This window comes from Suricata suricatta, chromosome 3 (genome assembly GCF_006229205.1).
Source record: "Suricata suricatta isolate VVHF042 chromosome 3, meerkat_22Aug2017_6uvM2_HiC, whole genome shotgun sequence".
Lineage (NCBI taxonomy): Eukaryota > Metazoa > Chordata > Mammalia > Carnivora > Herpestidae > Suricata > Suricata suricatta.
In genome coordinates, this window is record NC_043702.1 from 116,603,097 (window position 1) to 116,618,004 (window position 14,908).

A 14,908-nucleotide genomic window follows, 5' to 3' on the forward strand; every position below is an offset into this window, starting at 1 on the left:
TCCCTCTATTTTCCTCTCTCTCTATGCAGCTGAAGTTATGCTACCAACACCCTGCACCCTCGCCATCTATTTTTTTTAATGCTTTTAATTCATTTTTTTGAGAGACAGAGACAGCGTGAGCAGGGTAGGGTCAGAGAGAGAAGGAGATATAGAATCTGAAGCAGGCTCCAAGCTCTGAGCTAGCTGTCAGCACAGAGCCCGATGCGGGTCTCAAACCCATGAACCGTGAGATCATGACCTGAGCCAAAGCCAGACGCTTAACCAACTGAGCCACCCAGGTGCCCCTACCTCACTGTCTTTTGATCTCATCCCCGTGGTGGCGGCAGCCCTGGACAAACCCACCTCTCCATGCCCGGCATGCCCGGCACCATCAGACAACGGCCCCCAGTGAAGTGGTGACCCCCGCAGGTCACTCTTACTCATCACGACCTGAAACCCCACTGCTGGCCTGGCTCGCCTGCCCCCTGGCTCGTAAGTGGCCAGCTCAGGATTCCTCCATGTGCCTCAAGCTCTGATCCCCCACCTTCCACTCACTCTACGCACCTGCTCTCTATGCCTACTTCCCAGGGAACATAAAGGCACCGGTGGGAATCACTTCACCTTGCCAGGGCTACACCAGCCAACGAACCCACACCCGCACCCGTCCTTTCCTCCTGTCCTTTCTGACTTAATAAGGGGGTGAGGGGTTCTCTTTCCATCCAAACCAATCCTTTCCACCTTTTGTCCACCCTCCCCCGCTCATGGCTACACTATTAATGGTTCTTCTTTTCCTGTGTGTCCAGCTTCCAGCATAAATCACCTCTTCCTAGACCACCCTCCCCTCCAGTGGACGATCTCTATCTTGCCTTTTGTCACAAACTTCTAGAAAGAGTTGCATGTCGTCACTATTCTGTTTCTTCATCTTCTGCCACTTCTGTCTCTTCTGGGCAGGCTCTGGACCTCCACTCACACAGCACTCCAGTGACTGTACCTTTAGGGATCACTACTTCAATGGACACTTTCAGCCCTAATTTTACTCATCGATATCATTACTTTCAACCTCTCCTTCCTTTTTGAAATTGAGCTATAATTGACAAGTAGCATCATGTTACTTTTTTAGGTGTCCCACACAATGATTTGCTCCTTGTATATATTACAAGATGATCACCACAGTTACACTTTCTTTTCTTATGATGAAAACCTTGAAGATTTACTCTCTTAGCAACTTTTAAATTTGCAAGACAGTATTATTAACAATAGTCACCATGCTGAACATCATATCCCCACAACTTATTTATAACTGGAAGTCTGTACGCTTTACCCATTTCACCCACTCCCAACCCCCACCTCTGGCAGCCACCAATCTGTTCTGTGTCCAGGAGTTTGGTTGCGGTTGTTTTAGATTCCACGTATAAGTGAGGTCATCCGGTATTTGTCTTTCAAGGACTTATTTCATCTGGCACAATGCTGTCAAGGTCCATCCATGCTGTGAGAAATGGCAAGATTTCATTTCCTTATGGCTAAATAACAACCCATTGTATATGCACGCCACAGCTCCTTTTTCCATCCACCCATCAATAGACAGTTATTTCTGTGTCTTGCAAATAATGTTGCAAAGAAGATGGGGGGTAGAATACATCTTTCCAGCTAAAAGTTTTCATTCCCTTTAAATAAATATCAAGAAATGGAATTGCTAGGTCATGTAGTAGTTCTGTTTTTTTTAATGTTTAATGTTTTATTTCTGAGAGAGAGAGAGAGAGAGAGAGAGAAAGAGAGAGGGGCAGAGAGAGAGGGACACACAGAATCCAAACCATGGTCCAGGCTCTGAGCTGTCAGCACAGAGCATGACATGGGGCTCAGACCAACAAACAGTAAGATCATGGCCTGAACTGAAGTCAAACATTCAACCAACTGAAGCCACCCAAGTGACCCGGTAGTTCTGTTTTTAATCTGAGGAACCTCCACACTGTTTTCTACAATGACTGCACCAACTTGCATTTCCACCCACAGTGCACAAGGGTTCCCTCTTCTTCATACTGTCCCCAACACTGCTTCTTGTCTTTTTGATAGTAGCCATTCTAACGGGTGTGGGGGAACATCTCATTGGGGTTTTGATTTACATTTCCCTGATGATTACCTGTTGGCCATCTACAGGTCTTTGGGGAAAATCAGGTCCTCTGCCCACTTAATTGGATTGCTGTTGAGTTGAAGGAGTTCTTTATGTTTTGGATATGACCCCTTATTAGATACATCAATTGCAAATATTCTTCCATTTCATAGTCTTCATTTTGTTGGTGTTTTCCTTGGCTGTGCAGACGATTTTTGGTTTGATAAAGTCCCACTTGTTTATACTGGCTTTTGCTGCCTTTGCTGTTAGTGTCAAATCCAAAAACACATCCCATTGCCAAGACCAATGTCAAGGAGGTTTCTACTTATGTTTCCTCCTAGGTATTTCATGCTTTTAATGTATTTAATGTATGTAATGAATTTGGTTTGCTAATATCTTATTGAGGATTTTTGCATGTTCATTAGTAATATTGGCCTATAAGTTTCTTTGCCTGTTGCATCCTTGTCTGACTTTGATATCAGGGTGATACTGATCTTGTTTGGAAGTGTTCTCTCCTAATTTTTTGGAAGAATTTAAGGATTGGCATTTATTTTTCTTTGAATGTTTGGTAGAATTCACTAGTGAAGCCAATTTGTCCTATACTTCTGTTTGTTGGGAGGTTTTGATTACTGAATTCAAATTCTTACTGGTATTTTTTCTGCTCAAATTTTCTACTCCTTCATGAGCCAGTCTTGGTAGGTTGTAGGTTTCTAGGATATTCTGGGCTACTCAATTTGTTGGCACATTATTTTTCATGGGGTCTCTCGGATCCCATGGTATGGGTTATGACATCCCCTCTTTCTAGTTTTACTTGAGTTTTTGTGTGATTCTTCCTAAAGGTCTTTCAACTTTATATCTGTTCAAGGAAACACCTGGTGCCATTCATCTTTTCTAGTCTTTTCATTTATTCCTGCTCTGATCTCCATTATTTCCTTCTACTGACTTTTGAATCTGTTTTTCTTTTCTATTTCAAGAATAAAGTTAGATTGAAATTTTTCTCACTTACTTAAGTAGGCCTGTACTGCTATCGACTTCTAACTACTTTGTTGCATCCTGTAAATTTGGTAAGCTGTAATGAGATTTTCATTTGTCCAGGTAGTTTTATTTCTCCTTTGATATTTTTCTTTGGCCGTTAGTTGTTCAGTAGCATGTTGCTTAATTCCACATTTGTGAATTTTCCAGTTTGCTTTTTGTAACTTATTTCTAGGTTTTTTTTGTTTTTGTTTTTTATCACTGTGGCAGATAAGATGCTGGATAGGATTTCAATCTTCTTACAGTTACTGAGACTTGTTTTGGGGCCTCTTGTATGATCTGTCCTAAAGAATGTCTTTCCTGTGTATACACATCCCATGCACACGTGTGGTCTGCTGCTTTTGGATGAAATGTACTACTACATCTGCTACATCCATCTGGTCTGACACACTAAGGCCAAGGTTCCCTTACTGTTTTGGGGTGTGGGGGTTTTTGTTCGGTTGTTTTTGATCTCGATGATCTAGCCACTGATGTAGGGGGATGTTAAAGTCCCCTACTACTACTATTTTGCTACCTATTTCTTTAAGGTGTGTTAATATTTGCTTTATGTATTTAGGTGCCCCTATGCTGGGTACATATTTACAAATGTTATATCCTCTTGCTGTACTGACCCCTTTATCACCATATACAGACTCTCTGTTTCTAATCACAGTCCATTACTACCCCAGCTTTCTTTCTTCTGGTCTCCATTCACATGGAGTATCTTTTTCTATCCTTTCGATTCAGTCTTATGTGTGTGTGTGTGCAACTGAAGTGAGTCTGCTGTAGGCAGCATATAGATGGGTCTTGTTTTTTATCCATTTGGCCACTCTATATCTTTTGTTTGAAGAATTACTGCATTTACAGTTAATGACAGGAATGGACTTAATGCCATTTTGCAATTCCTTTGTTCCTTTCTTCTTCTCTTGCCCTCTTCCTTTGTGATCTGATGGTTTTCAATAGTGTATTCTTACATTCCTTTCTCTCTAGCTTTTATGTATCTACCACAGGTTTTTACTTTCCCCTCACGATGAGGCTTACATAAAACAACTTATGGGCCCAGCACGCTTCCGCTGCACGACTCTGCTTACATAAAACAACTTATAACAATCTATTTAAGTTGACAGCAACTTAGGTTTGAATGCATTCTAAAATTCTACACTTTTCTCCTCTTTCCCACATTTATATCTTTGATGTTCACAATTTACTTTCTTATCCTGTGTATCCATTAACAAAATTTTGTTTATAGTTCTTTTCATTACTTTAATCTCTTAACCTTCATACTAGTATAGAAGTGATTAACACACCGGCTTTACATTAGATTATTCTGACAGATCCTGGGTGCACTCAGGACGCTCTGCTCCACGGGACAGGTGGCTCATAAGAACCGTTTCTCCATTTGTAACAGTTCAGCAGGACTCACACGTACCAAGTCCCATGGTCACCAGGGCCAGGAGGTCAAAGGGGTGCCAGATGAGCATACATGCTCCCTTCTGGGAGGTGCTGGGGACCTGGAGCAAGGCACAGGGAGAGGGTAAGCATGGCACCTGCCAGCTTCCAGCTGTCTGTTCCCTGTAACCTCGCAGGTGCCATGGATCAAAGCCCCGGCTTTCAGAGCTAGCTGTTTCAGGGGCTCATCTCTCATGTATGGGCCTTAAAAGTTGGGGTGCCCAATGTGGGGGTTCCAACTCTTTGCTCCTCAGGGAGAAGCTCAGGACTGAGTTCCCCTCCTGAATGTGGGCTATAGTACCACAGGCAGGGTTTATGGGGAGACTGGGTCTCAGCCTCTCCTACCTGTTTTGAGGGGGCTTTTCCTTCATTCTCCCAATGTGTAGGAGTTGATCAGCTAGTTTTGGGGTGTTTCCCAGAAGAAATGATCACATATGTAGCTGTGTATATGGTGTGTCTGTGGGAAGAGGGGAGTTCAGGATCCTTCTACATCAACCATCTTGAACCAGGACCCACTCCTTCATTCCCGATACAATTATTTCCTTTGGCTTCCATGACATGCCATACTCGTCCTCTCGCCCATGGTTCCATCAAACCTGATTCTCACCATCCCCATGTGTCCACTGCAGCCACCCTCCTTTACCCGGTCAGAGATGCTACAGCCCTTTGGTCCTGTTTCTGTCTCATTTCATACACTCTCCTTACGCAATCTCAACTGTAACCAGGGCTCAAGTTTCCACCCACATAATTAATCCAAATACATCATCTCTGCCCTGGCTTCTCTGAGCCCCAGACACACATATTCAATTGCTTCCTTGACAACTCCTGGAATGTACCAAAAGTAGTTCAAAGTCAACATGTCCCAAACTGAACTCACGAACTGCTCCCATATGCCACAGATCCTGACCTTTCTTCAGGGCTTCCTACCTCCGAGAACAGCACCACTATTCATTACCTCAAACAGGCCAGAAACCTTGCTATCACCTTTCACACCAGCTCTCTCTCACCAACCCATCACCCTAACCAAGAGTCCTACCTTCGGAATATCCAAAGCCTCCTGGGGCACCTGGGGGGCTCAGTCGGTTGAGAGTTCAACTCTTGATTTCAGCTCAGGTCACTGTCCCAGGGTCATGGGATCAAACCCCACATTAGATTCTGTCCTTAGCAAGGAGCCTGCCTAAGATATTCTCTCTCTCATTCTCTCCCCCGTCCCTCCCCCTGCATGTATACTTGTGCGTGTGCGCGCTCTCTCTCTCTCGCTTGCTCGCTCTCCTCTCCCTGTATCAATTCTTGTTCCCTCTAGTCGTTCTTCAATCGCAGCCAGAGTGATCTTTTCAAAGCAGAAATCTGACGTCAGCTCTTTATTAAAAACCTTTCCATGGCTTTTGTCTTCAGAGGATAATGACCTGAATCCTTAACACAGCCCACAAGCCATTACTCCGCCGGTCCTTGTATCCTTATCCAGTGTTTCTTTCAGCCCCGTTTACTGAAGAGAGTAACAAGGGTCAGAGTACTTCTGCTTCTCACTCGCTGGAGAGGAAGCTTCGCCAGCCCTGTGAACACTTGGCTATAAGGCCCAGGCGCTCTAGGAGCAAGACAAGCACTGAAATGGGGCCAGGGAGCTGCAAGCCTGATGTTTCCATGTGATTACCTTGAGTTTAATTTTTATTTTTTGTAAAGTAGGAAACATAACAAGAGGAGCTTAAGGTTAAACCGCAACAGTGTAAACAGATGCCATGAGGTACCAGAGGCAAAGCCAAAAAGAGGCAAATGGAGGCAAACTGGCAGAGACTGTGGGGAGCACCCCGCCCACGCAGAAGAACATACAAGTGGGGGAGTGCTCCGCACAAAGGCTTACCAGTCCGTGGGTGAAAGCAGGGAAAACTGACAATCCCACTGATCTGCGCTGACATTTTGCCAATCCAGGAGCAGAGCAGAGAAGTGGGAAGAGCTGAGGACACTGGTATCGGAGAGGCTGCTGGGGGAGGGTGGAGAATGGATGGGAGAGCAGGGAGCGACCTTCATAAAAACAGGGATATAAAAGAGCTGTGGATGGGGCGCCTTGGGGCTCAGTCGGTGAAGTGTCCAACTCTTGATTTTAGCTCAGTCATGATCTCACCGTTCATGGGTTCAAGCTCTGCATCAGGCTCTGTGCTGACAGATCGGAGCCTGGAGCCTGCTTCTGGTTCTGTGTCTCCCTCTCTCTCTCTGCCCCTCCCCCTCTCACCCTGTCTCTGTATCTCTCAAAAAAAAAATTAAAAATTTTTTAAATTTATTTTATATACGGTTAATGGCAGAATTTGAGACCAGCGGAACGAAGACTGAACCAGTGGAGGCATGAGGAGGTGTCATCAGGGCCCCCACAGACAAGAGCGACAAAGGAGATGGTGGCACAACCAGAAGGCACAGGGGCCTTCAGGGAATGCTGAGCCATCTGGAGGGTCCTCACCTCACAAAACCCCCTGAAAGCTACAGAAACATCAGATCTTCTTGGTTGGTGGCCGCGAGATCACTGTTGCTACTTTGTTTACGATGACCAGTATTTAGATTATGTCCCCTCTAAGAGGCAAGCTCTCTATCTGAAGATACTACCAACGGCCACTAATAAAACCCACCAAGTACCAAACCTTGTATTTTGAAGGTGAACTAGGATTTTGGCGTACATCACTCGTTTTCTCAGTTTATAAGATGGAACTTTCTTTCCATCTCCATAAAAGAAAACAGAAGTTGGCGTGCCTGGATAGTAATCTTGGTAAGTTTCTTCTGGTTGTCCCGATGTCAAGGCTACAGAAGACGTTCCAAATGTTTTATATTTTAAGGTTTCTTTTTCTGCTGCTCTAGCTGCTGGAGTCTCTGACGGTGTGTCGTCCCCCTGCTCCTCATGTTTCAGAAGCCTGGTGGACAAAGAAAGTAGGATGCCATGGTTAACGTTCTCTATGACCTGAAGCTCGAATCTTTGTACTCTACAGTATAATATCTATCCTTTCAAACAATTTTTGATAAACACTTAAAAAGCAGATCTGAAACAGGGAGAGTCTAGTTAAATGCAATAGAGGTCTGATATTACCGTTGAAACTTTCATGCTGGAATGAACTTAAGAATCCTCACCTAAGCTAAAAGATGAAGAACTGTTACCCAACTCGTGGCTGAGTGAGGTCAGAATGCAGTGTTCTGGAACTCAGCACCCTTGTTTATAAAACCATCACCAACAACCACACTTACCAAGATTCAAACCAAAATCTTTTCACACTACGTTAGCCAACTGCCTATGTGTAAATGCTGGAAAACCCTTTCATAAGAACTGAATCCAAAACTACTGCCTGCGTCTGACCTCCGCCGCGGACCGTGTTTTTGCGAGGCCGGGGGAAGTCAGGGCCCTGTGGACCCTCGTGCACTGCCGGGTGGGAAAAGTAACTACTGGCCCCGTAAACGCAAATACTTCACCATCTGAATAAGAAAGCGAACTTTCTCTCAAAGACGGAGCACGAGCTCTCTACTCCTGCTCGCAGATGCCTTTGTTACGTGTTCCTAAATCTTCCATGAGCGTTTTGAGTCCCCTTGATTTATAAACACCGTGAACAGTTTCCTCTTCATGGAAATGTCTGTCTATACCCGCTGTTTGTTTTTTATGCTGAATTGTATACCATTTTCTTGACAATGTTTGGTTCTTTACACATTTCAGAGAGTTATCTTCTGTCATCTTATATGTGCCGAAGATGTCTTCTGCTTTGGATTTCTCACTTTCTTGATGAAGTCTTCACATTAAGTTCTTCACTTCAATATATGCTAATTTACCTATCTTTGCCTATATGATTTGTGTTTATTCTTAAGAAATCTTCCTTTACTCCAATCTTGACAAAATTCTTGTACTGTTTCCTAACAGTTGTAAAGTTTTGCCTTTTACAAGTCTTATAAATCATATGTTAGTTCATAAATCCTTGAGTTTTGGGTATGATGTGAGGGGCAGATCCAACCCCCCACCCCGCTATAAGGATATTCAATGCCACAGCATCATTACCGAACACCCCATCCTTCCCTTCCCTGACCTTTACCACCAAGTCTGCATCACTCAAAATATATACAATTATCCACCCATTTATTTATTCGTATTGATTTCTCCTTGTTTCTATTATCTCAATGCTTTAATTGCTACAGTTCTGACAGCGGTAGGTTAAGACTTCCAACTTTCTTTCTCTTGAAGAGCATGGACATATTCTTGGTCCTTTGCTTTTCTACATAAATTGTGTTGCATTCTAAATTATATTTTGTAATTTTCTCCACTAAGGTCAAACATTTTAATGATTTTTTTTCCAGGTACTGGATTTTCCATTACTATTACAAATGGTAGTTATGATTTATTTACATTTTCAAACTATTGCTGGAATGAAATTCACTTGCATATATTGACTTTAATCTAGCAGTCCTGCTAATAATTCATTAATTATGAAACTTTGTAAATTCTTTTGTACTTTTTTCTAGACATCATCTATAAATGATTACGGTTTGTTTCTCCTTTTTTAAACCTTTCAGCTTTCATTTCCTTTTGTCCTTTTCCCCACACCTTACTGCCCTAGGACCTTCTATAGGATGGGATTCTTTTATAGGATGTCACATAGAAGTGGCAATAGCAAGTACCTTTGTCACTTTTCTCAATTTAAAAGGCATACTTTCAGCACTTGACCATTAAAAATATTTGTTTCAGGTTTTTGGTAAATGCCCTTAGGTAGCTTGCTAAGGGTTATCCTTAAGAGACAATGCATGCATTTTATCAACTCCTCTTCTTCCTTTGATCTATTAATGGTAATTGGTATTGATGCGTTTTTCTAATGTTCAACTAACCTTCTATTTCTGAGATGAGATACTCAATTTGATCTTGGTGTTTCATCCACTTTTACAAGCTACTGTAACCTGTATGGTAATACCTTACTTAGGGTTTTTTGCTTCTAAGGTCGTGAATGAAACTGACTTGGAAGACTGTACCCTAACTCAATTTAAGGACTATTTTCTCTTTTTCTGTTCTGTGGAAGAAGTTGTAAAAGACTGGACTTATTTTTTCTTGAATTTATGTTAGAATTTGTAAACCTGTTAGGAACTCATGAACTCTGGAAATCTGCCTGAGTGTGGTCTGTGGGAGAGAGGCTTGTGGGGGGCGGGGGCAGTCATGATTCATAACTACCAATGTGACAATTTTAGTGGATAAAAAGTTCACCTTGCCTATTACTCATTGAGCCTATTTTGTTCATACCTTTCATAAAATTTTGATATCATGTTTCAGACTAACTGCCATTAAACAGTAAATTTTCTTATCTTCTCTGCAGATCTTCCTGGACTGACCTATAACCGCCCTGCTCCATGCATGTGTGTTTTAGGAGGCAGTGTGCTAGGTGAGCAGGTGCTAGTGCTGTCCCCTGGAGCTCCGCACTGGTGACTGTCTTTTTCCCGGCCATCTGTCAGAAGTCCACCAATCTGATCAACAGCTGCTGCTTGTTCTGATTTTCTCTATTTTATGTTTGATTTCTGCTTCATTAATATGTGATGGTGTTGACCTCCTTCCCTCGACATTCTTATGGATTTTTCTCTTCAAATATCCCCCTTATTCCTCTTAAAATGGATTGTTACCACATTAATTTTTCATCCTTTCCTGATTGTTGATAAAAGTCATAGAACCACACATTTCCTGCTTGGACTGGGGTTGGTACAGCAGGTGCAGCCCTTTCCTTGCTGCTCCTTTTACTTGCTTTTCTACACTCAGTTCTCAACTGTTTCCAGTCCACTTTCCTTTACGGTGACTGCTTCCACCTCAGATGCTCAAAAAAGTGTGTTTTTCAGACATCGTATTTCACTTCCAGATGTAGGGGGTTCCTAGCTAACCTTGTGTAACCGATTTCTGTGACCAACGAGTACATGATCTAGCTTTATGGTCTTCAACAGGACCCCTTGTAACCGTTCCCTATGACCCAGGGGAGGGTGCAGAAGCTTCTTTTCTGTGGGTATCCTGTGCTTTCCAGGATGTTTCCACACATGCATTTTTAAAGTCCAGTCTGACATTAAAAAAAAAAAATCTAGCACACTTGCATTTATTGTGATTACAGGCATTTTTGGAATTTATTTCTATCATCTTATTTTCTACGTGTCCCTTTTCTTATCTTTACTCCCCAATTTTCTATCGCTATCTTTTCATTCTTCTTTCTGGAGAATTTCCTCAGTTTTATTTCTGCTATTATATATTTAATTTCCAAAAGCTTTTTTTCTTTTCCAAATGTCCCACATTTTTAATTCTCTTAATGCTGTTTCTTCTGTCACCCAACAATCTGTGATAGGCTTCTGAGATTTGTGTTTCTACCAAACTACATACTTCCCTCTGATGACTATGGTCACCCACTCGTCTTTAACGACCCTCACCAACATCAAGCAATGGGCCACTCCTCACGCACACATGCCTTCTGCCAAATAGCAGACTTCAATGGTGGGATAATTGGAGGTTTTCCCAGCTGGAGTTAGGTGTAGACCTTTCCTGTTGGCTGGCCAGGTTGCCACAGGATACTTTTCTTAGTCTTTGGCTCGGAGTGTTCCCAGTGGCAAGCAGAGAAAGAATACTAAGGCCACCTCTGATTGGGGGATGGCAGTCTACTCTCAGCTGGGTCTGCTGTCCCACATCCTAGACTCTCTTGCTGGAATGAGGAAGAAACACTCTCCTGGCTGAGTGAGGTGAAGGAAGAGCATCTTCCTTCTAACTGCTTCATCCACAAATGTCCACGCTCCTGCTCTCACTGCCGTGCCTGTCAGCCTCCAGCATCCTCACAGAGGGGAGGGGAGAAAAGCAGGGGGGAAGCAGTTCCTTTTGGGCTCCACCTGCTGCCACCCGAGGTGTGCCCTGTCCACTCTGCATAATCAGCGACCACTCTGCTGTGTTTCCAGTCTTCCAAAACTATACCAGGATCTCCCACATGCTTTTGTCTCATCTCTCACTCCTTTGTGGGTTTATTCCTTTTTAACCTCCTCCTACCATTTTAGTGGGGTTTCAGGAAGGGGAGTGCTAGGAGCAGGAGCTGAACCCACTGTTTCCTTTTCTTCTGGAATAGATGCTGGGCTGCTGAGAGAAATGTGCAGAAGGAAAACACCTGCATCTCCCCCCCCCCCTTCTCCACCCACTCCATGCGCTGCCCTCCTCCGCTCTGAGCTGTCGTTTGCTATCCACCATCTACACCCAGAACTAACCACCTTTTGCCTTCCTGGGGCTTTTCAGGTCTTGGTTACTTTCTCTTCTCCATCAACTCCTCTCTCGCTTTTTTGGCATATCCAAAATTGGGCTGGGGAAGGAGCTAGGAGCCAGCGTTACCCTGTCTACCCAGCCGGGAACCTCTCCCTCGTATGTTTCAGCACCCTCATCCAGCCCTCATGGGACCCTCCATTTTCACCGTCAGAGTGGCTCACCACTAGCATATAGCGCTCAAATTCTAATTTTATTGTATCTTACTTTACCTTGCTTTTGTGTTGTCTTTCTCCTGGTTCATGTCTTGATTTATCGTTGCCATGGCAATGGGTATATTTTCAATAATTTTTTCTCTAAACAGGGTTATGAAATAATGGGCTGCAAAATATACATTCATGTTATCTTTTAAATGTAAAAGATGCTTTCACAACTATGACTATTGGTTTCAAAACTGCATATATTGTTCCCATCTTCCCACGAGGCTTAATTTAACATCTCCAGGACCTTCAAGTATTTCCTCTGTATCGTAGTTTCCTGACCCTTCACTAGGAGAGCTCTCTCTTTTGGGGCAGTCTCTGATTTTGTCTAGCTTCCTCTCTAAGACAGTGTTTTCTTTCTTACAATGATGGGTTTGTGTGCATACAATTCTAATTTAGCTTCAAGTCCCTACTAAAGATAATTGTAAGTTTTACGAGCCTTCCCTCAGGAAGAATCATCAGAAAGAACGTAGCATAGTCAGCAGAACTGGTGGTCTGAGCTATTAAACACTCTTGCCGTCACTAAGTACTACAAGGCCATGTCCTTACCCCACCAGCATTCTTCAGACAGGACGAAAGGGAGCAGGTTTTGAAATAAGAAAAAGAAAGGTTCATTTTCTGATTCCTGAAATACTCTAACAAGACCTGGAAATTCTCACCTAACCATGCTGTGCTACCCAGGCCTGGAAATCTATGGTAGCTGAAGTTAAGCCAAGATGTGAGCCTAGAAGCCTTGTAGGGATAAAAAGCTTTGTCATGTGAATAAGCATCAGACAAATCAAATACAACAAACTGAAACAGGCCAGAGGCAAGAGTTATTCTTACTGGAATAGAAACGATAGAAAGTTCTACATAAGCTATGAAGCCAGCAGTGACAGTATCAACGCAGGACAGGTCTACCTGGTGATGAGACTCAGGGTATAGGAATAAGGCCCAGAGAGCACCAAGATCTGTGGCCACAGGAAGATCATTTACTGCAGCCTGGACCTGAGCACTACAAATTTGGGGCCCACACTTGAGATAAAGAGATGAGTCCAAGGGAGGCTCTCACAGATTCAAAAGCACCCCTGAATCCAACTCATTCTGGGTCTGAAACAGAGTAGAAATCAGAAAAATTTTTCTAGAAGGCCAAAGAATAAATATTTTAGGCTTGAGGACCAGAAGGCAAAAATCAAAGATATCACATAGTAATCATACAACAAAAGATAAAACAGATGTCCACAAAGGTTTTACTGATGAAATTAAATATATGAAAGTAGTTGAGTACAAGTGTTTTTAATACAGGCTTTTTTTTTTTTTTTTGAGAGAGAGAGAGAGAGCAAGCGAGTGAGCAGAGGAGAGGGGCAGAGGGAGAGAGAGAGAATCCCAAGCCGACCTTGCTCAGCACTGAACCCAAGGTAGGACTCAATCCCACAATCCTGGAATCATGACCTGAGCCAAAGAGAAGAGCCAGAGGCTCAACCGAGACTCCCAGGCACCCCAATATAGGCCTATTAATGAGGAAAATAGAACCCTTTTGAGGAGGACAACACTTTATGTGACTGGGATTCAAAGCTGGTGTGCCCTATCATCAAACTGCTTGTCACTATTCCTTTATAAAAACCATTCCCAGCTGTGGGCCATAAAAACGGGGGGCAGACCAGATCTGACCAAGGGCCGCCATTGGCTGGCCACCACAAGAGAGAGATGTCAATCCACACAGCCGCTTCAACTGTGGAGTGGCTTCTATTTTCATGCTGTCATCATCACCACCAGACATCCCAAAAAGGCGGGGGGGGGGGGAGGGTAGAAAAGTTGTTCAGTCTCACTATTCATCAAACAGTGTAAAAAATCAAGTGAGTTATTCTCTTTTCCTATAAGACAAGTGTGAAAAACTCAAGTCAAACTCACACTTCTCCACAGCAACATTCAAATGCCAGAACATTTCCTCAGGAGAACAGAGTGGCTTAAGAATTTTACCAGAGCCAAGTTTCCATGTAAGCATGAAACTAACAATTTCACACATGCAGAATTCAATAAAGATATCATCCATGAACTGTTCTTGTAAAATGTACGTGATAAATTCCACCCTCATAGAGATGAAGCAAAAAGATAGCAATAAAGAAAACAATGGTAAGAACATTAAAGTCATTTTAAGTATAGAATTAGATCAAAACAACTACTGGACATATGATTACAGAACAGAACCCTGGCAGTACAGGAATAATAGTATAAGTACTGAAAAAAAATCAAGAGGAGGAAAAGAGGAAGTAAATGGAACATACGGAGCATGAGCATTCTTCATCTTTTACATACACAGGTCAACAGACGCTACCTAAAACTGATAAATAAGAGAAATCGAACTATACTTTATTTAAAGTATAAAGATACTCATAAAAAGAACTAAAATAATATGCACTACAAAAATCTGGGAGTATGAGGTAGGTATCAGTTAAAAATGTAAATGCATGGGTCACCTGGGTGGCTCAGTTGGTTAAGTATCCAACTTCGGCCCAGGTCATGATCTCACGGTTCATGGGTTTGAGCCCCACATCAAACTCTGTGCTGATGGCTCAGACCCTGGAGCTTGCTTCAGATTCTGTGTCTCCCTCTCTGTCTTCCCCTCTCTGTCTTCCCCTCCCTGACTCGTGCCCTGTCTCTGTCCCTCTCTCAAAAATAAACACTAAAAAAATTTTCTACATAAAAAAATGTAAACGCATTAATTACGTTCTAATTTCTTCATTTCACAACTTGGAGTCAACAGATGCTGCCTAATGTGCATAGATAACAAAATAAATGTTAAAATATATACTATGTCCTAAGTCTAGAAGAACTGAAATAATGCAAGAACCTTTCAAAATATCAGAAGCAAAACACAACTATGTATTTACACAAAACAGGGATGTAAAACAC

At 42.8% G+C, this 14,908-nt stretch overlaps 1 protein-coding gene across 1 annotated transcript in view; it reads right to left on the reverse strand.

The window, feature by feature from the left end:
• DNAH14 (dynein axonemal heavy chain 14) overlaps nt 1-12,095 on the reverse strand; it is a 296,737-nt gene extending 284,642 nt beyond the window's left edge. Inside the window, exons 1-2 of the mRNA XM_029934922.1 lie at nt 12,029-12,095; nt 7,283-7,440 (exon numbers count right to left, since the gene is read on the reverse strand). Of these exons, the coding sequence (XP_029790782.1) occupies nt 7,283-7,440; nt 12,029-12,081 (211 nt within the window). The 5' untranslated portion in view covers nt 12,082-12,095. The remainder of the gene's footprint in view (nt 1-7,282; nt 7,441-12,028) is intronic.
• Between the last annotated feature and the right edge of the window lie 2,813 nt (nt 12,096-14,908).